The sequence below is a fragment of the Schistocerca gregaria genome, chromosome 8 (assembly GCF_023897955.1).
Source record: "Schistocerca gregaria isolate iqSchGreg1 chromosome 8, iqSchGreg1.2, whole genome shotgun sequence".
Taxonomy (NCBI): Eukaryota; Metazoa; Arthropoda; class Insecta; order Orthoptera; family Acrididae; genus Schistocerca; species Schistocerca gregaria.
In genome coordinates, this window is record NC_064927.1 from 133,445,749 (window position 1) to 133,462,257 (window position 16,509).

The following is a 16,509-nucleotide window of genomic DNA, read 5'->3' on the forward strand; positions in this document are numbered from 1 at the left end:
TATCCTTGGTTGCGGATAAATATTTTGTAGTGTAATGTAGTTTAGAGGATGATGGCATATTAGGCCTCTAGAGCAACTCTCATTCACTGCGTCACTGTGCAGTCTGCGAATTATTTTTAAGGTAATTAGTCAATTAAAATATGCAGGAGGGTGCAGGAACACCTGCTGAAATCAAAATATGGTCAGATAAACATACAAGGTGTTCTTACAAGAGACAGTGTGTGCTGGACGTAAAAGTTCGGCCACTGTCCTAAAATAGGCATCTGTTTGATGACATTATTTGAGACGCTCATTCTTTCACATCTTTCATCTCTGCAAAAAATCACAAACACCCGGCAGTCCTTGAATTTGGTCACATGCTTGGGACATATGATTCTGTAACGTGTGCTCGCTGTCAATCATTCTGGAATACACCAGTGCCCAATACGTAGTCGGTAGACAGCAATCGAAGAATAGGAGAATGCGATGGTTTTGCTACTGCACTTTATCATCGAATCCAACATTCATGAAATGTTTCTGTTAGGTACTGTCGTACAAGATGCAGAATGTCAGGTAGTGTCCAGTCTTGTTTTTTTTTTGTCATCCTTGTTAAAATACTCTTTTGGTGCAGTTCTTCACACCAGCCAGTGCATGGCCACTGATCTCTGAGTACCTACTGCAACTTACATCCATCTCTTTTTCTCCTACTACAATTTTTGCCTCTCCCGTCCTCACACTTCCCTCCCTCACTGAGGATCTCTTTCTGTCTTAGGATCTGTCTTATCAACCGATCCCTTCTTTTAGTCTCGTTGTATCATCAATTTATTTTTTCCCAGTTCAGTTCAGTACTTTCCCATTGACTGTTCTATCTATTCATCTACTGTTCAGCATTCTTCTGTAACAGCACATTTCAAAATCCTCTATTCTGTTATTGTGGGAACTGTGTATCGTCCACCTTTCACATCTGTATCAGCCTACAGTCCACACTAATACCTTCAAAACATACTTTCTTGTACTTAAATTTACATTAGATCTCATAAATTTCCTTTCTAAAGAAGCTTATTCCGACAGTTGTTTGCAGCTACTATTTGGGTCCACAGGAGGTTTCCGAGCAGGTTTCCGAACGTTACTCCTGTAAACAAAAACGCTTTGAAGCTAAATGCTGACTAAACCAATGGCCAACGAAAAGATGAGTTTTCGTCTATAAACTATTTATACTTTCTGTACGCTACTTTCCCGTATACTGCTCTGTTTTTCTCGTTGGATACCTTCTGGGTGTACCAATGAACCATCTTATTACTTAGTGTTTTAATTATTTGCTAGCTCTGCCTGGCATGCATTACAGGGCCTCTTTTTCTTTGTAAGTAGGTAGACAGACACATAACAGACATTTATGTCAGATATATTTTACATAGACACTCCACATACATTTAACAGATTTGACAAATAATTGTACCGATATCTCATCGTGATTGCTAGCGAATGTCATTTTGAGAAAAAAAGGACTTTCCACGGCAACTATTTGATTCTGCCCTGATTTATGCCATATTACTCTGGAGGGGACGTTAAATCTATCTGTCATGTTGAGCCGTGTGGCATACATAATCTTTGACCAAAACCATGATATGGTTGATCCATTTGGGATAAGCTGCTGTCCATCCTTTCAAAGAGTTCCATGTGAACTAATAACATGATATAAATACAAACATGGACCCTCATGGCACATCTTACTGAGGTGGGGATACTTCCTAATATAGTCTTGGACTTCCTTTTGCCTAGTTAAGTACTGCAACTTGACATGGGATGGACTCAACGACTCGTAAGTTCCCTGCAGTAATATTGAGCCATCCATAAGGGTGAAAGGGTGAAAGTGTTGTCGATGCAGAATCTTCTGCGAGAACTATCCTCTCGATTATGTCACATAAATGCTCGATGGCATTCATATCGCTTGCTCACATTGTACCGAATGTTCTTCAAACCAATCGTGAACAATTGTGATCGGCTGAGATGGTGCATTGTTGTCCATAAAACTTCTATCCTTATTTGCGAACATGAGGTCCATGAGTGTCTGCAGATAATCTCCAGGTTTTCGAACATAACCATTTCCAATCAATGATTGGTTCAGTTGGACCAGAGGACCCAGTCCATTCCATGTAAACACAGCCCAAACTGCAATGGAGCCACTAGCCGCCATGAGCTTTCGCAGTGCCTTGTTGACGACTTGGATCGATTGCTTCTTGGGGTCTGCACCACAGTCGGGACTGTCCTCAGCTCGTACAAATGGAAATTGGTACTCGTTTGACCAGGACACGGTTTTGCTGTCGTCTAGGGTCCAATCGATATGATCAGGAGCCCAGGAGAGGCGCTGCAGGCGATGTCGTGCTGTTAGCAAAGGTATGCGCCTTGTTCGTCTGCTGCCACAACATTTTAAAGCCAAATTTCGCCACGCTGTCCTAGCAGACATGATCGTCCTGCGCCCCTGATTGATCTCTGCGATTATTCCACGCAGCTTATCTGTTAGGACTCACTACTCTTACGCAAACACTTCTGTTCTCGGTGCTTAAGTGAAGGCCGTAGTGGACTGCGTTATCCGTGGTGAGGAGTAATGCCAGAAATCTGGCATTCTCGGCACACTCTTGACACTGTGGCTATCGCAATATTGGAAATGGAATGTCCCATGCCTGTAGCTCCAACTACCATTCCGCGTTCAAAGTGTGATAATTTCCGTTGTGCGGCCATAATGACCACGAAATGTTTTCATATGAATCACCAGAGAACAAATGACAGCTCCCTCAATCGACTACAATTTCGTACCTTGTACGCGATACTACCGCCATCTGTATGGTTGCATATTGCTATCCCACGACTTCTGTCAGTGAACCATAAAATTACTAATGGTCAACCAAAGGTTATTAATCTCAATCAATAAACAAAATGTAAAGTGGAAGTAGTTGCCAAGGAATAACTGGTGAAATTACACACAATTGTCTGTAACACTCTTTATTAAAATTTGGTATAAGACTTTACGATATTCTTTAAAAAAAAAACACCAATCATTTAACAAATAAGTCACAATTTACGATAGGAAAGGACTGTTAAATTTTTAAATTATTATAAAAAGCTGTATAATATTTCAAGCTCAGCTAAATTACAGGTGAATTTCACTCAATTCATTAAATGGCGCAGAATCTAACTTGTCTGCAACATATAAACACAATCCTGTTTACAAAAGTTCTCAAAATAGAAAAACCGAAACACATGAGTCATGCACATGGGGGTACACTCACAGTTAATACATTAACATATATATAAAAAAAACTACCCCCATGAACCATCGACCTTGCCGTTGGTGGGGAGGCTTGCGTGCCTCAGCGATACAGATAGCTGTACCGTAAGTGCAACCAAAACGGAGGGGTATCTGTTGAGAGGCCAGACAAAAGTGTGGTTACTGAAGAGGGGCAGCAGCCTTTTCAGTAGTTACAGGGGCAACAGTCTGAATGATTGACTGATCTGGCCTTGCAACACTAAACAAAACGGCGTTGCTGTGCTGGTACTGCGAACGGCTGAAAGCAAGAGGAAACTACAAACGTAATTTTTCGCGAGGGCATGCAGCTTTACTGTATGGTTAAATGATGATGGCGTTCTCTTGGGTAAAATATTCCGGAGGTAAAATAGTCCCCCATTCGGATCTCCGGGCGGGGACTACTCAGGAGGACGTCGTTATCAGGAGAAAGACAACTGGCGTTTTACAGATCGGACCGTGGAATGTCAGATCCCTTAATCGGGCAGGTGGGTTAGAAAATTTAAAAAGGGAAATGGATAGGTTGAAGTTAGATATAGTGGGAATTAGAGACGTTCGGTGGCACGAGGAACAAGACTTTTGGTCAGGTGAATACAGGGTTATAAATACAAAATCAAATAGGAGTAATGCAGGAGTAGGTTTAATAATGAATAAAAATAGGAGTGCGGTAAGCTACTACCAGCAGCATAGTGAACACATTATTGTGGCCAAGATAGACACGAAGCCCATGCCTACTACAGTAGTACAAGTTTATATGCCAACTAGCTCTGGCAGATGATGTAGAAATTGATGAAATGTATGATAAAAGAAATTATTCAGGTAGTGAAGGGAGACGAAAATTTAATAGTCATGGGTGACTGGAATTCGAAAGTAGGAAAAGGGAGAGAAGGAAACATAGTGGGTGAATATGGACTGGGGGAGAGAAATGAAAGAGAAAGCCGTCTGGTAGAATTTGTCACAGAGCATAAATTAATCATAGCTAACAATTGGTACAAGAATCATAAAAGAAGGTTGTATACCTGGAAGAACCCTGGAGATACTAAAAGGTATCAGATAGATTATATAATGGTAAGACAGAGATTTAGGAACCAGGTTTTAAACTGTAAGACATTTCCAGGGGCAGATGTGGACTCTGACCACAATCTATTGGCTATGAAAGAAATTGCAAAAAGGTGATAATTTAAGGAGATGGGACCTGGATAAACTGACTAAACCAGAGGTTGTACAGAGTTTCAGGGACAGCATAAGGGAAAAATTGACAAGAATGGGGGAAAGAAATACAGTACAAGAAGAATGGGTAGCTCTGAGGGATGAAGTAGTGAAGGCAGCAGAGGATCAAGTAGGTAAAAAGACGAGGGCTAGCAAAAACCCTTGGGTAACAGAAGAAATATTGAATTTAATTGATGAAAAGAGAAAATATAAAAACGCAGTAAGTGAAGCAGGCAAAAACGAATACAAACGTCCCGAAAATGAAATCGACAGGAAGTGTAAAATGGTTAAGCAAGGGATGGCTAGAGGACAAATGTTAGGATCTAGAGGCTTATCTCACCAGGGGTAAGATAGATACTGCCTACCGGAAACCTACCTTTGGAGAAAAAGGGAGCCACTTGTATGAATATCAAGAGCTCAGTTGGAAACCGAGTTCTAAGCAAAGAAGGGAAAGCAGAAAGGTGGAAGGAGTATATAGAGGGTCTATACAGGGGCGATCTACTTGAGGACAATATTATGGAAAGGGAAGAGGATGTAGATGAAATGGGAGATACGATACTGCGTGAAGAGTTTGACAGAGCACTGAAAAACCTGAGTCAAAACAAGCCCTGGTAGTAGACAACATTCCATTAGAACTACTGACGGCCTTGGGAGAGCCAGTCCTGACAAAACTCTACCATCTGGGTAGCAAGATGTATGGGACAGGCGAAATACCCTCAGACTTCAGGAAGAATATAATAATTCCGATCCCAAAGAAAGCAGGTGTTCACAGATGTGAAAATTACCCAATTATCAGTTTAATAAGTCACAGCTGCAAAATACTGACACGAATTCTTTACAGACGAATGTAAAAATTGGTAGGAGCTGACCTCGGGGAAGATCAGTTTGGATTCCGCAGAAATTTTGGAACACGTGAGGCAATACTGACCCTACGACTTATGTTAGAAGCTATATTAAGAAAAGGCAAACTTACATTTCTGGCATTTGTAGACTTAGAGAAAGCTTTTGACAATGTTGAATGGAATACTCTCTTTCAAATTCTAAAGGTGGCAGAGGTGAAATACATGGAGCGAAAAGCTATTTAGAATTAGCACAGAAACCAGATGGACGTTGTAAGAGTAGAGGGGCATGAAAGGGAAGCATCGGTTGGGAAGGGAGTGAGACAAGGTTGTAGCCTATCCCTGATGTAATTAATTCTGTATATTGAGCAACCAATAAAGGAAACAAAAGAAAAGTTCGGACTAGGTACTAAAATCCATGGAGAAGAAATAAAAACGTTGAGGTTCGCCGATGACATTGTAATTCTGTCCGAGACAGCAAAGGACTTGGAGGAGCAGTTGAACGGAATGGACAGTGTCTTGAAAGGAGGATATAAGAGGAACATCGACAAAAGCAAAATGAGGATAATGGAATGTAGTCGAATTAAGTCGGGTGATGCTGAGGGAATTAGATTGGGAAATGAGACAGTTAAAGTAGTAAAGGGAGTTTTGCTATTTGGGGATCAAAATAACTAATGATGGTCGAAGTAGAGAGGATATAAAATGTAGACTGGCAATAGCAAGGAAAGCGTTTCTGAAGAAGAAAAATTTGTTAACATCGAGCATAAATTTAAATGTCAGGAAGTCGTTTCTGAAAGTATTTGTATGGAGTGTAGCCATATATAGAAGTGAAACATGGGCGATAAATAGTTTGGAAAGGAAAGAATAGAAGCTTTTGAAATGTGGTGCTACAGAAGAATGCTGAAAATTAGATGGGTAGATCACACAACTAATGAGGAGGTACTGAAAAGAATTGGGGAGAAGAGGAGTTTGTGGCACAACTTGACAAGAGGAAGGGACCGGTTGGTAGGACATGTTCTGAGGCATCAAGTTATCACAAATTTAGCATTGCAGGGCAGCGTGGAGGGTAAAAATCGTAGAGGGAGACCAAGAGATGAATACACTAAGCAGATTCAGAAGGATGTAGGTTGCAGCAAGTACTGGGAGATGAAGAAGTTTGCACAGGATAGAGTAGAATGGAGAGCTGCATCAAACCAGTCTCAGGACTGAAGACAACGACAACAACATATAAAAAACATATTTTACAAATTTCTGCCAGTTTACTTACGGCAGACACACAAGCTCGCCAGGTAGGAGTTGCAAACTTTTACAACATTCTCCTTTCAAGGCAACAATTTCTACCCATAATGAAAGGGCAAACTTTTGCATGGCAAGAAAAAACACTAATAACCAACTACCTGTATGAAACACATAAGCACGTTCAGAAAAAGCATTAAAAGGTAAGGAACTGGAAAAACTCACAACAGTTTTTGCTGAGTATAAACAATATAAAAAATCACTATGGCGTGCATTAATAGCCTTGATTGATTATAGCTAAATATACATAAACACAAATTTACGTTAGTTACAGCTTGCAGATGACCAAGAATTAGTTATGCAATTGACTAGTTCTTACCACGAGCAAAAGGAATTTTTCTTCTTTCTTATAGTACCTTTTACACGTGAGTCTAGTAATACTAGTTATGGCAGGCGAGAGAATGGATCAGGTCTCAGTGCCTTGCATTTTAAACAGTACAGCCATTGGTGCCTTAGATTTTCACAGATATGGCAGAGACTAACAGTCGAATAAACCCGTAGGTAAGCTGGGAGGGGAAAGAAGCGATCCGAACTACAGATTTTCTCTGACTCCCCCTGCCCCCATTTTCGTCTTCAAAAGGGGACAAACGGACCACCCTTTTTAATATTACCATCTTCCAGACGGGTAGCCAGACGAGAATGAATGGCAGGAAACCCCCGAAAAATACGACCGGTATAATTAACAAAAATAAGTAACATGAATACAATTAAACTTCATAAAATCTGTTAACAATCAAGACTCAACTTCTGGTGCGTTACGATTCCCAGGACTGAACCAACGCAGCACCTCCAAATGCTCTGGCGAGCCGCCCGCTGCCAGCCGTTTCAACGGACGCAGGAGGGCGCTGCGATTTTGAGTACCTCCTCGCCGGCCGACAGCTTACTGCCGAACTGCAGATTAGTCCCCTTACCGACCCACGCTCAGAAAGATTCCTTTCGCGACGAGCAGTTAACGCCCCATACCACGGAGCCGCTGCTCTCTTCGCTTACGCTGATGCCGCGGTCTGCGTACTGTCCCTCTAGCACCGGCAGGGAAGTCGCTTCTTGATGCCCCGACTGCCAACTCTCCTCGAGAGCCCATACAGCCACTACTTTAAGCGACGCGAACAGCCCACTTTTCGCCTTCCCCGCTAGAGGGAGACACTGAATTTCGACAAAGGCGCCACCGCCAGAAAACGGAAGGCGACTGCTTCACGGTACCCGCTGCGGCGCGCTTTTCAAAGCAGACTTTACTACGGCTCAACCAGAGTACAAATGACACCTCTCTCAATCCACTACAATTCTGTACCTTTTACGCGATGTTACCGCGATCTGTATAGTTGCATGTTGCTATCCCACGATTTTTGTCACTTCAGTGTATTCAGATCGGGACTTGAACCCAACACCGTTACCTTTCCCGGGCAACCCAGACTCGACTGATGCCCGACACCAGCCGGCCGCTGTGGCCGAGGGGTTCTAGGCGCTTCAGTCCGGAACCGTGCTGCTGCTACGGCCCAGGTTCGAACTCTGCCTCGCCGGCCGCGGTGGTCTCGCGGTTCTAGGCGCTCAGTCCGGAACCGCGTCACTGCCACGGTCGCAGGTTCGAATCCTGCCTCGGGCATGGATGTTTGTGATGTCCTTAGGTTAGTTAGGTTTAAGTAGTTCTATGTTCTACGGGACTGATGACAACAGATGTTAAGTCCCATAGTTCTCAGAGCCATTTGAACCATTTTTCGAACCCTGCCTCGGGCATGGATGTGTGTGATGTCCTTAGGTTAGTTAGGTTTAAGTAGTTCTAAGTCTAGTGGACTGAAGACCTCAGATGTTAAGTCGCATAGTGTTCAGAGCACTTTTCCACTGGACTTACATTTTGGCAGACGCGGAGCACCTAGAACGGCTAGTGCTCCCGTCCGCGATAACGCCAAAATCCAAAATTTTGAAATCGCAAAAACTGCATAAGGTATTCGATGTACCCTTGCCTACAGATTATCCATACCAAATATTATTGAATTTTATCAACAAATGACAGAGTTATTAACATTTAATTGTTTCAGAAACTAAGTCCAACAGGGAAATCAATGTATAAGAACTTTAACTTTTTTGACGACCGTCATAACCCCTGCTGAAACTTCCTGGCAGATTAAATCTGTGTGCCCGATCGAGACTCGAACTCGGGACCTTTGCCTTTCGTGGGCAAGAGCTCTACCATCTGATCTACCGAAGCACGACTCACGTCCGGTCCTCACAGCTTTACTTCTGCGAGTATCTCGTCTCCTACTTTCCAAACTTTACAGAAGCTCTCCTGCGAACCTTGCAGAACTAGCACTCCCGAAAGAAAGGAAGTAAAGCAATGAGGACCGGGCATGAGTCGTGCTTCGGTAGCTCAGATGGTAGAGCACTTGGCCGCGGAAGGCAGAGGTCCCGAGTTCGAGTCTCGGTCGAGCACACAGTTTTAATCTGCCATGAAGTTTCACATCAGCCCACACTCCGCTGCAGAGTGAAAATCTGGATCTGATAACCCCTGCTAATTACCACGCCGATAGTTTCCAGCGCCATAAAGCCTACGTTTGTGTACCACGTGTCTGTTTCGTTGCCAGGTGGGCGAGCGCGCCTCGGAGGGCGCCAACGGCACGGCGCCGATGCGCTCGATCCAGATCATCCCGGCGTACCTGCACCCCAAGAGCCGCGGCGTGCTGCGGCTGCGCAGCGCCGACCCGCTGGCGGCGCCCGCCATCAGCGCGCGCTACCTCACCCACCCGGACGACGTGGCCGCGCTCGTCGACGGCATCCGCTTCGCCATCCGGCTGTCCGAGACGCCGGCGCTGCGGCGCTACGGCTTCCGGCTGGACCGCACGCCCGTGCCCGGCTGCGAGAACTTCACGTTCGGCTGCGACGCGTACTGGGAGTGCGCCGTGCGCCGGCAGACGGCGCCCGAGAACCACCAGGCGGGCTCGTGCCGCATGGGCCCGCCGGGCGACGCGGGCGCCGTCGTGGACGCGCAGCTGCGCGTGCACGGCGTGGACAAGCTGCGCGTCGTCGACGCCTCCGTCATGCCCAAGGTCACCTCGGGCAACACCAACGCGCCCACCGTCATGATCGCCGAGAAGGGCGCCGACATGATCAAGACGCGCTGGCTCGCCAGGCGGACGTGGCGCTCCTGGTACTGAGGGCTGCGGCTTCCGCGGGCGCCACGGTCCTGTTCAGCAGGTGGCTGCGTGTGCACTGCGTAACATGAGACAATAGCTCGCTCTTTCTCCAAAGACATCTCTCACGATATTCTAGTGCTGCTCATCACCAGCATTTTCACTCCACACCATGTACATTTATTCATATCCATAGCACTAGAGACTTGCAAAATGTGTTTGCGGTATCTTACGCTATGTTAACAACTTTTACGCTCAGACAAGGCACTACTCCAGCTGTACTCTGAAATTTTGTACCTTGTACGCGATACTACCACCATACGTATAGTGGCATATTGCTATCCCATCAATTGTCACCTTACTGAACCCAACACCTTTCCCGGACAAGTGCTCTAACGACAAGGTACACAGGTATGACTGATGCCCGACGTAACTACTCCGGCTGTACTCTGATTAAAACCACAAAAGACGATCGGTGTTGTGGCTGATATGTGTAGCAGGAAAAACTGAGTATACTCTCAAATTGCCTCACGTCGTTAAGTAACAAAATCTACTTGTTATGAAAACTTTACGAGCTTCAGAGAATGATCCATAGCTTCAGTACAGAAAGAAACTTATTAACTTTGCATGACTCGGTTTCACAGTCATATAAAAAGCTTTAATCCACATCAAATGTAGGCCCAGTAAAATTAAAGTTCCCGGTTCGCTTTTAAGATATATTCCCCAACTGCGACATGGTCGCTATAGAAACAGTGATCCAATGCTCTCAAATGTTTTTTGTTGCACTCTTTGATCACAATATGAATTCTTTAGATGATGACTGGTTTCAGTCCGTAGTTATCATCCTCAGATCCTTTTTTACACCATTCCCTAAAGCGATAAGGCCATTATGGTGTAAAAAAGATCTGAGGATGGTCATTACGCACTGAAACCGGTCATTATCAAAAGAATTCATATTGTGATAAAAGACTGGAATAAAAAACATTTAAGATATTTTCCTCTGCTCCTTCTTAAGGTTTTCTGGTTGAAAATCGCTTTGTAAATTTATTGAGGTGGGTAGTAAGCGTTCAGTGAAATCTCTTCATCCCAGCGCCGGCGTATGCTAAGGGACACCTAGCGAACATTTTGTCTCAAACAAAAGTTTTTCACCATAACGCAATCTATCACCTCTAGGCGTCTGCCACAAATACTTTCAAATACCTGTGTAGTGGTTTGATACGATTTATCTAAAACATGACAGCAACGTTAAATGCCCAGCGTGTGAACGTGCTGATGATTCCCTAAAATTTTCACATGACACTTGATAAAATTGCAAATAGTGTGTTTTATGGATAGCTTTAGGGTCAAATGTGACAGTGATATCATTTAAGAAACAAACTTCGGGCCAAGTGATAACTCTGCTAACATTCGTGTACGAATTGTGTCGCAAATTAATCAGAACTGAATGAAAAAGCCACAAGACTTCTTGCGACTAATGATCGATATTTACTGGTTCTGGGACGCTACCAACATCAACCCAGAATACAGGTATTGTAAATGGCACAGTTGTCGCTTTCTGTCTTGTCTTCACTATGTTGAGTTTTCTTTCGTGTGTAATTAACTTCACGTCTCACCTCTCCTTTCGTACATAAAGCAGAAGACCTGTTTAACTGTGGTGTCTGCCAATGAATTCACGCTAAATTGGAAACTGGGGGGAACGATGTCGGCACAGATCGAGTACTTGCGATTCCCATAAAATGAGTCAGCCCCATCAGCCACTGCGGTGAGTGCCTTCAAGGAGTACGTGAATAGCACTTCTTACATTTTGTCTGTCACGTGGCGCTTCAGCACTGCCATATCTGTTGTCAGCTGCGTCACTGTTATGGCTTGGCTAAAAGAAAGTGAGTTGGCACGAGCAGAAGGTCTTTTTTGCCCACGTCCGTGATCTGCAAGTGCTCTGACACCTTCTTTTGTTCACTGATAAAGGCAGACGGTTCGAGTGTGACATTACGAGCTCTGATTGTAACAACTAAATACCAAAAGGTGAAATGTCAGCTAACAAGCAGTTCTAATCAGACTGCAGTGCCGGCGTAGCAGGTAGTAGCAACGCAGCATCGAACTGGGGTCACAGTTCAAGCGAGTGCTATCTCCCATCGAGGTCGGGTAGGCAAACGAATGTGCTGATGGTACTTTTTCAGAATAAAAGACACCATTAAAGAATATATACAGCGTTCTAAACTCATACCCGTTTCATTCATTACTCCTACATGTGAAGGACACTTCATCGTTTTTCTTTGTTTTTGGTTTTACTTATACAAATATAAGATACACGTTTGGCAATGAATCTTTCGAATTTCCCTATTTTAGCTTTGCGACACTGATCTTCTTCGTGTAATATACAAGCAGGTGTAGTGTATTGTATGTCTTCCTCACTATATTATTTTATTGCATTGCTACACAGTCCCCCTCTACCTTTCGATAGCCTTACATTAGAGTATATTCACTACGGTTTTTATTACACCGATCTCGTATCTCCTACTGCAGAAATTTTGATAAAGTGTCCAGCATCTGGACTAAATTATAAAAATCAGTGTCTGGGTCACGTATTATATTAGTTTATTAAAATTCATGATCAGTTGTAACGAGAATAACAGCGCCACGGTTTGTTCATCCAATGGTTACATGTTGCTGCTGAATCCGTTGGTTCTGATGGTGGCTACAAAACCGAAAAGGGTCATGAATTTCAATAAACCAATATGTGACCAAGACACTGACTGCTGTAATAAATGTCTCCGGCTTTCTATGCAGGTCCAAGCGGCCTCATTTCGAGTCGAGCATGTGGTTGATTGGGTCTATTACCTTTTTAGTAATATCAAACAAATGTAGCCCGTTCTTGGCGGACCAATGCGGAAATCTAATCTTCCAGCACGAATTAGGAGCTTGTAACGGTATTTTCCGAGGAACTGCCACTAAAAACTTCGCATGCCTCAAAAAAATTTCTTTCGTCAACAGTTGCCCTTGAAGAACATTTGTCAGTCTTCAACATAGCGGCATAGGATCAATCTTACTGCATACTTGTGAAATTGTCTATGAAGTTCACCGTGTCAGCATGGCTGTTGAGTAATTTCCTTGCACGAGGGCAAGAACACCAACATGTAACAAAAGAAGACAAACATTTTGCAAGACATACTTACTCATTTACTGACATCCCACTTGCAGCGGCAGCTGCTCTCAGTGATAGCTGTACACATTACATTCAACAAATGCCTTGATAAAAATGATGTTAAGGAAGCATCTGTCTACCAGTTTTAACAGCCCTAAGTAAGCCATATTGGTGTACCTTGCGGGATTTTGTCAGCCAGTACAATTAGTTTGTCAATCTGTTGTCTCAGTTTTATTGAAGGGAAAACTGTTACGCAAACAAGCTTTAATCTCTATAATCTAATCTCTGCAATCAACCTTCCGAATTTATTTGCTGAACTGTCAGTACCTGTAATAACTTTTCATTTCTGTCGGATTTCGCAACCGAATTCACAAGACACACAAGTTCTCTCTCTCTCTCTCTCTCTCTCTCTCTCAAAGCACACACACACACACACACACACACACACACACACACACACATAATCAACCACACAAAACATACACTGTAGTATATCCGACAGTAGAAACACGCTTACGAAGTGCAATACACACTTGTTTATAAACCATAGCTTAAACTTAAAAAATGTGTCATCCGTCCACCTTAACGGAAAAGATCTGAGATTCAGTGTGTTGCTCCATAGATTAGATGGCCTATTTTATCTGAATGACGTGTGATGTTATGTTATTGCTTTGTTTCGTTTTCAACCAAAGTTGACCGAGTAAGGGTCTACGGCGTAGGGTTGAAATGGTAAATGAAGCTAACAGGGATATACACCCTCCAATGAATTTGGTTAGTGTATATGTAAAAGACTGTCTCTTACATCAAAATTACATTAGTGAACATTGGTTTGTAGAACTGTTAAGGTTAAAGAGATGTGGTATTTGTGGAAAAAAAGCTTACAAAGTAAGGAACTGTTGGAAGTTCTTATACTTATAGTCTGAAGAGTTTGTGCGTATGTTGTGTGGAGATTGATATCTCCAGAGGTTGTTAATATTTATACGTGACTAGAAATTAGTATTTATTTTAATCTCACTGCAGATGTGTAAGTAACGTAGATAATGTACACCAAATGCCTATGAAGGCTTTCTAAAGTAGCAGACACATATATTTTGCAGTGTGAGCACTAATTATTTTTAAAATTGAAGCTTTTGTACCACATGAAATCTTGACAATAAAGAATCTTACTGAAAAAAGTCTTATTTTAAAGTGAATTTTCCGCTTATTTAACTTTGTACAAGTATTCTACAAAGAAATATTCACTAACCGTATTCGAATGCCTGTTGAGATACAAGTAAATACTTTTTGTATATTATATTTACTATTGCTGTGGTTTTAATAATTTAAGTTTGGTTTTGACTCGCTATTACTCAAATGCTCCCCCCCCCCCCCCCCGCCAAAAAAATGAAAAAAAAGATACTGCATGAAATCGTCCATCCTTAATATTTTTAATATTTGTTTCCATTTCTTCTGAGTCAGTTGGAGTTCTGTTTACCGCGTAGATAACTGCAGTCAAAATCCGTCTGTTACCACTGAATATTCCTCTAATTGTTTACCAGATTAATTTCGAGTACTGGCTTTGGAATACCTGTCAGGAAGCTGTGTTAGATATGTTGAACACATCGGAACAGTTCAAGATGAGAGAACACGCTCTACATAGGCGTAGCATCTAAAGCAGGACATCATCAGTTACAGCAGTGAGAATCCTTTGTAAAATCTCCAAAGTAATTTGGTATGCTTGTTCTCTAGGGTAGGGGCGGCCAAGACTTCTATCACCCGAGTGCACACTCCCCCACGCTGAGTGAGAAGAAGGAAGGAGGAGAAAGACAGGGGGGCGGGGGGTTAATTGGAACGCTCCAGATCGCAAAGTACACTCAGTTGCTTGCATGTGGCTTGGTTGCAATTCTCAACAACACAGATCACAAATAAAACAGATTTTCAGTATTGTAATGCTTTCAGCGCCGCAATGAACTCTTCCTAAGTCGCGTTTTCTTTGCCGCCAGTGAGATTAAGTAAGTGGACAGGGATTTTTGTCACTATGTGATTTTTTATATAAATGCGTTCCCGTCAAATCAGAAATAAGTCATTTCTCATATTTCAACTTATTACTGAAGGTAGTGTGCAATACTGTTCCCTTAAAATGTGAGATCTGCAATTCATTGCAGACGTTCAAATTTTCGTTGCTGCTATTCCTTTTCGTTCAGAAATTCAACAGTCGCTGGTCTTAATCTAAAAAATGCTCATGCCCCTTCAGTTAACCAACGTAGTTTTGCAGTAATATATAATGTCTCCATAACCTTCATTCAATTCCATCAAAAGCTGCTGTAACTGACGACACAGTGATGTGTGCAACTTCAGAAAATTTGCTATTCGTTCCACTAATTTCGTGACATGATCCATGTCTGCAAATTTATCACAAAACACTTCTTGATCTTCAAAACAGTGAATCCCGTACAGATGGTCTATCGATCGTAGTTTCTTACTCTTTCATCGACAGCTAAATATCTAACACCCTTCTGCATCGTGTTGAATAGCTGTTCCGTAGGAAATTTGCTGTTCCTGTCGATTAAGCTACTGAGTAATACATATTGTGATTCCTCATCCTTCTGTGATACCCAATAATTTTAATGACTTGTTGCGAAAGCTCGCTAGAGTGCCTCTTCTTGTGTAACCCACTGCACCTGTGAACTTCCTGGAGGTAACATGAATAAATAGGAAAGGACAGACAGCGCTGACACCACGATTCTATCAAATAATGCCGTGCCGACAGAAAAATGCCGCATCAAAAAGAAATAGCATCGTATAGAACTTCTATGTGAAATATAACGCGGTGCTGAGCAGTTCCGAGAAGGACCGAGCAATGGCGAGACTTTGGCGACCAGCAGAGCACTGCGCCTGAAACACGTACTGCTCATCCCCGCTCCCAAAGAAAATAGTCGGTTAGTGATTGACGATCTACTATTCTTTGATGGCACAAAATGTCCTCTTCGTTAAGAGAGTACGAACAGATAATTTATTCCCTATGCCCTTCCACAAAATTCACAGTTCACATCAGTCTTTTATTTTCTTAAGTTATTAGTCTTCTGACGGGTTTGATGCGGCCCGGTACGAATTGTTCTCCTGTGCTAACCTCTTCATCTCAGAGTGTCGCATGCAGTCGATGTCCTCAGTTATTTGCTAGATGTATTACAATCTCTGTTTTCCTGTACAGTTTTTTTCCCTCTACAGCTCCCTCTAGTACTATGGGAGTAATTCCCTGAAGTCTTGAAAATGTCCCGTCACCATATCCCTTCTTATTCTGTTTTCCACATATTCCTTTTCTCTCCGATTCTGCACAGAACCTCCTCATTTCTTACCTCATCAGACCACCTAATTTTCAACATTCTTCTGTAGCACCACATCTCAAATGCCTCGATTCTCTTTTGTTCTGGGTTTCCCTCAGTACATGTATCACTACCATACAATTCTGTACTCCAAGCGTACGTTCTCAGACATTTGTTCCTCAAATTAAGTCGCATGTTTGATATCAGTAGACTTTTCTTGGCCTTCAATGCCCTTTCTGCCAGTGATAGTCTGCTTTGAAATCCTCCTTGCTTCGTCTTTCCTTGATAATATTGCTGCCTCGGTAGCAGAATTCGTTAG

At 42.8% G+C, this 16,509-nt stretch overlaps 1 protein-coding gene across 1 annotated transcript in view; it reads left to right on the forward strand.

Moving 5' to 3' along the window:
- The window catches only part of LOC126284756 (glucose dehydrogenase [FAD, quinone]), a 481,160-nt gene extending 470,354 nt beyond the window's left edge, over positions 1-10,806 (forward strand). The window contains exon 9 of the mRNA XM_049983901.1: positions 9,201-10,806. Coding sequence (XP_049839858.1) covers positions 9,201-9,770 — 570 coding nt within the window. The 3' untranslated portion in view covers positions 9,771-10,806. The remainder of the gene's footprint in view (positions 1-9,200) is intronic.
- Positions 10,807-16,509: the final 5,703 nt, after the last annotated feature.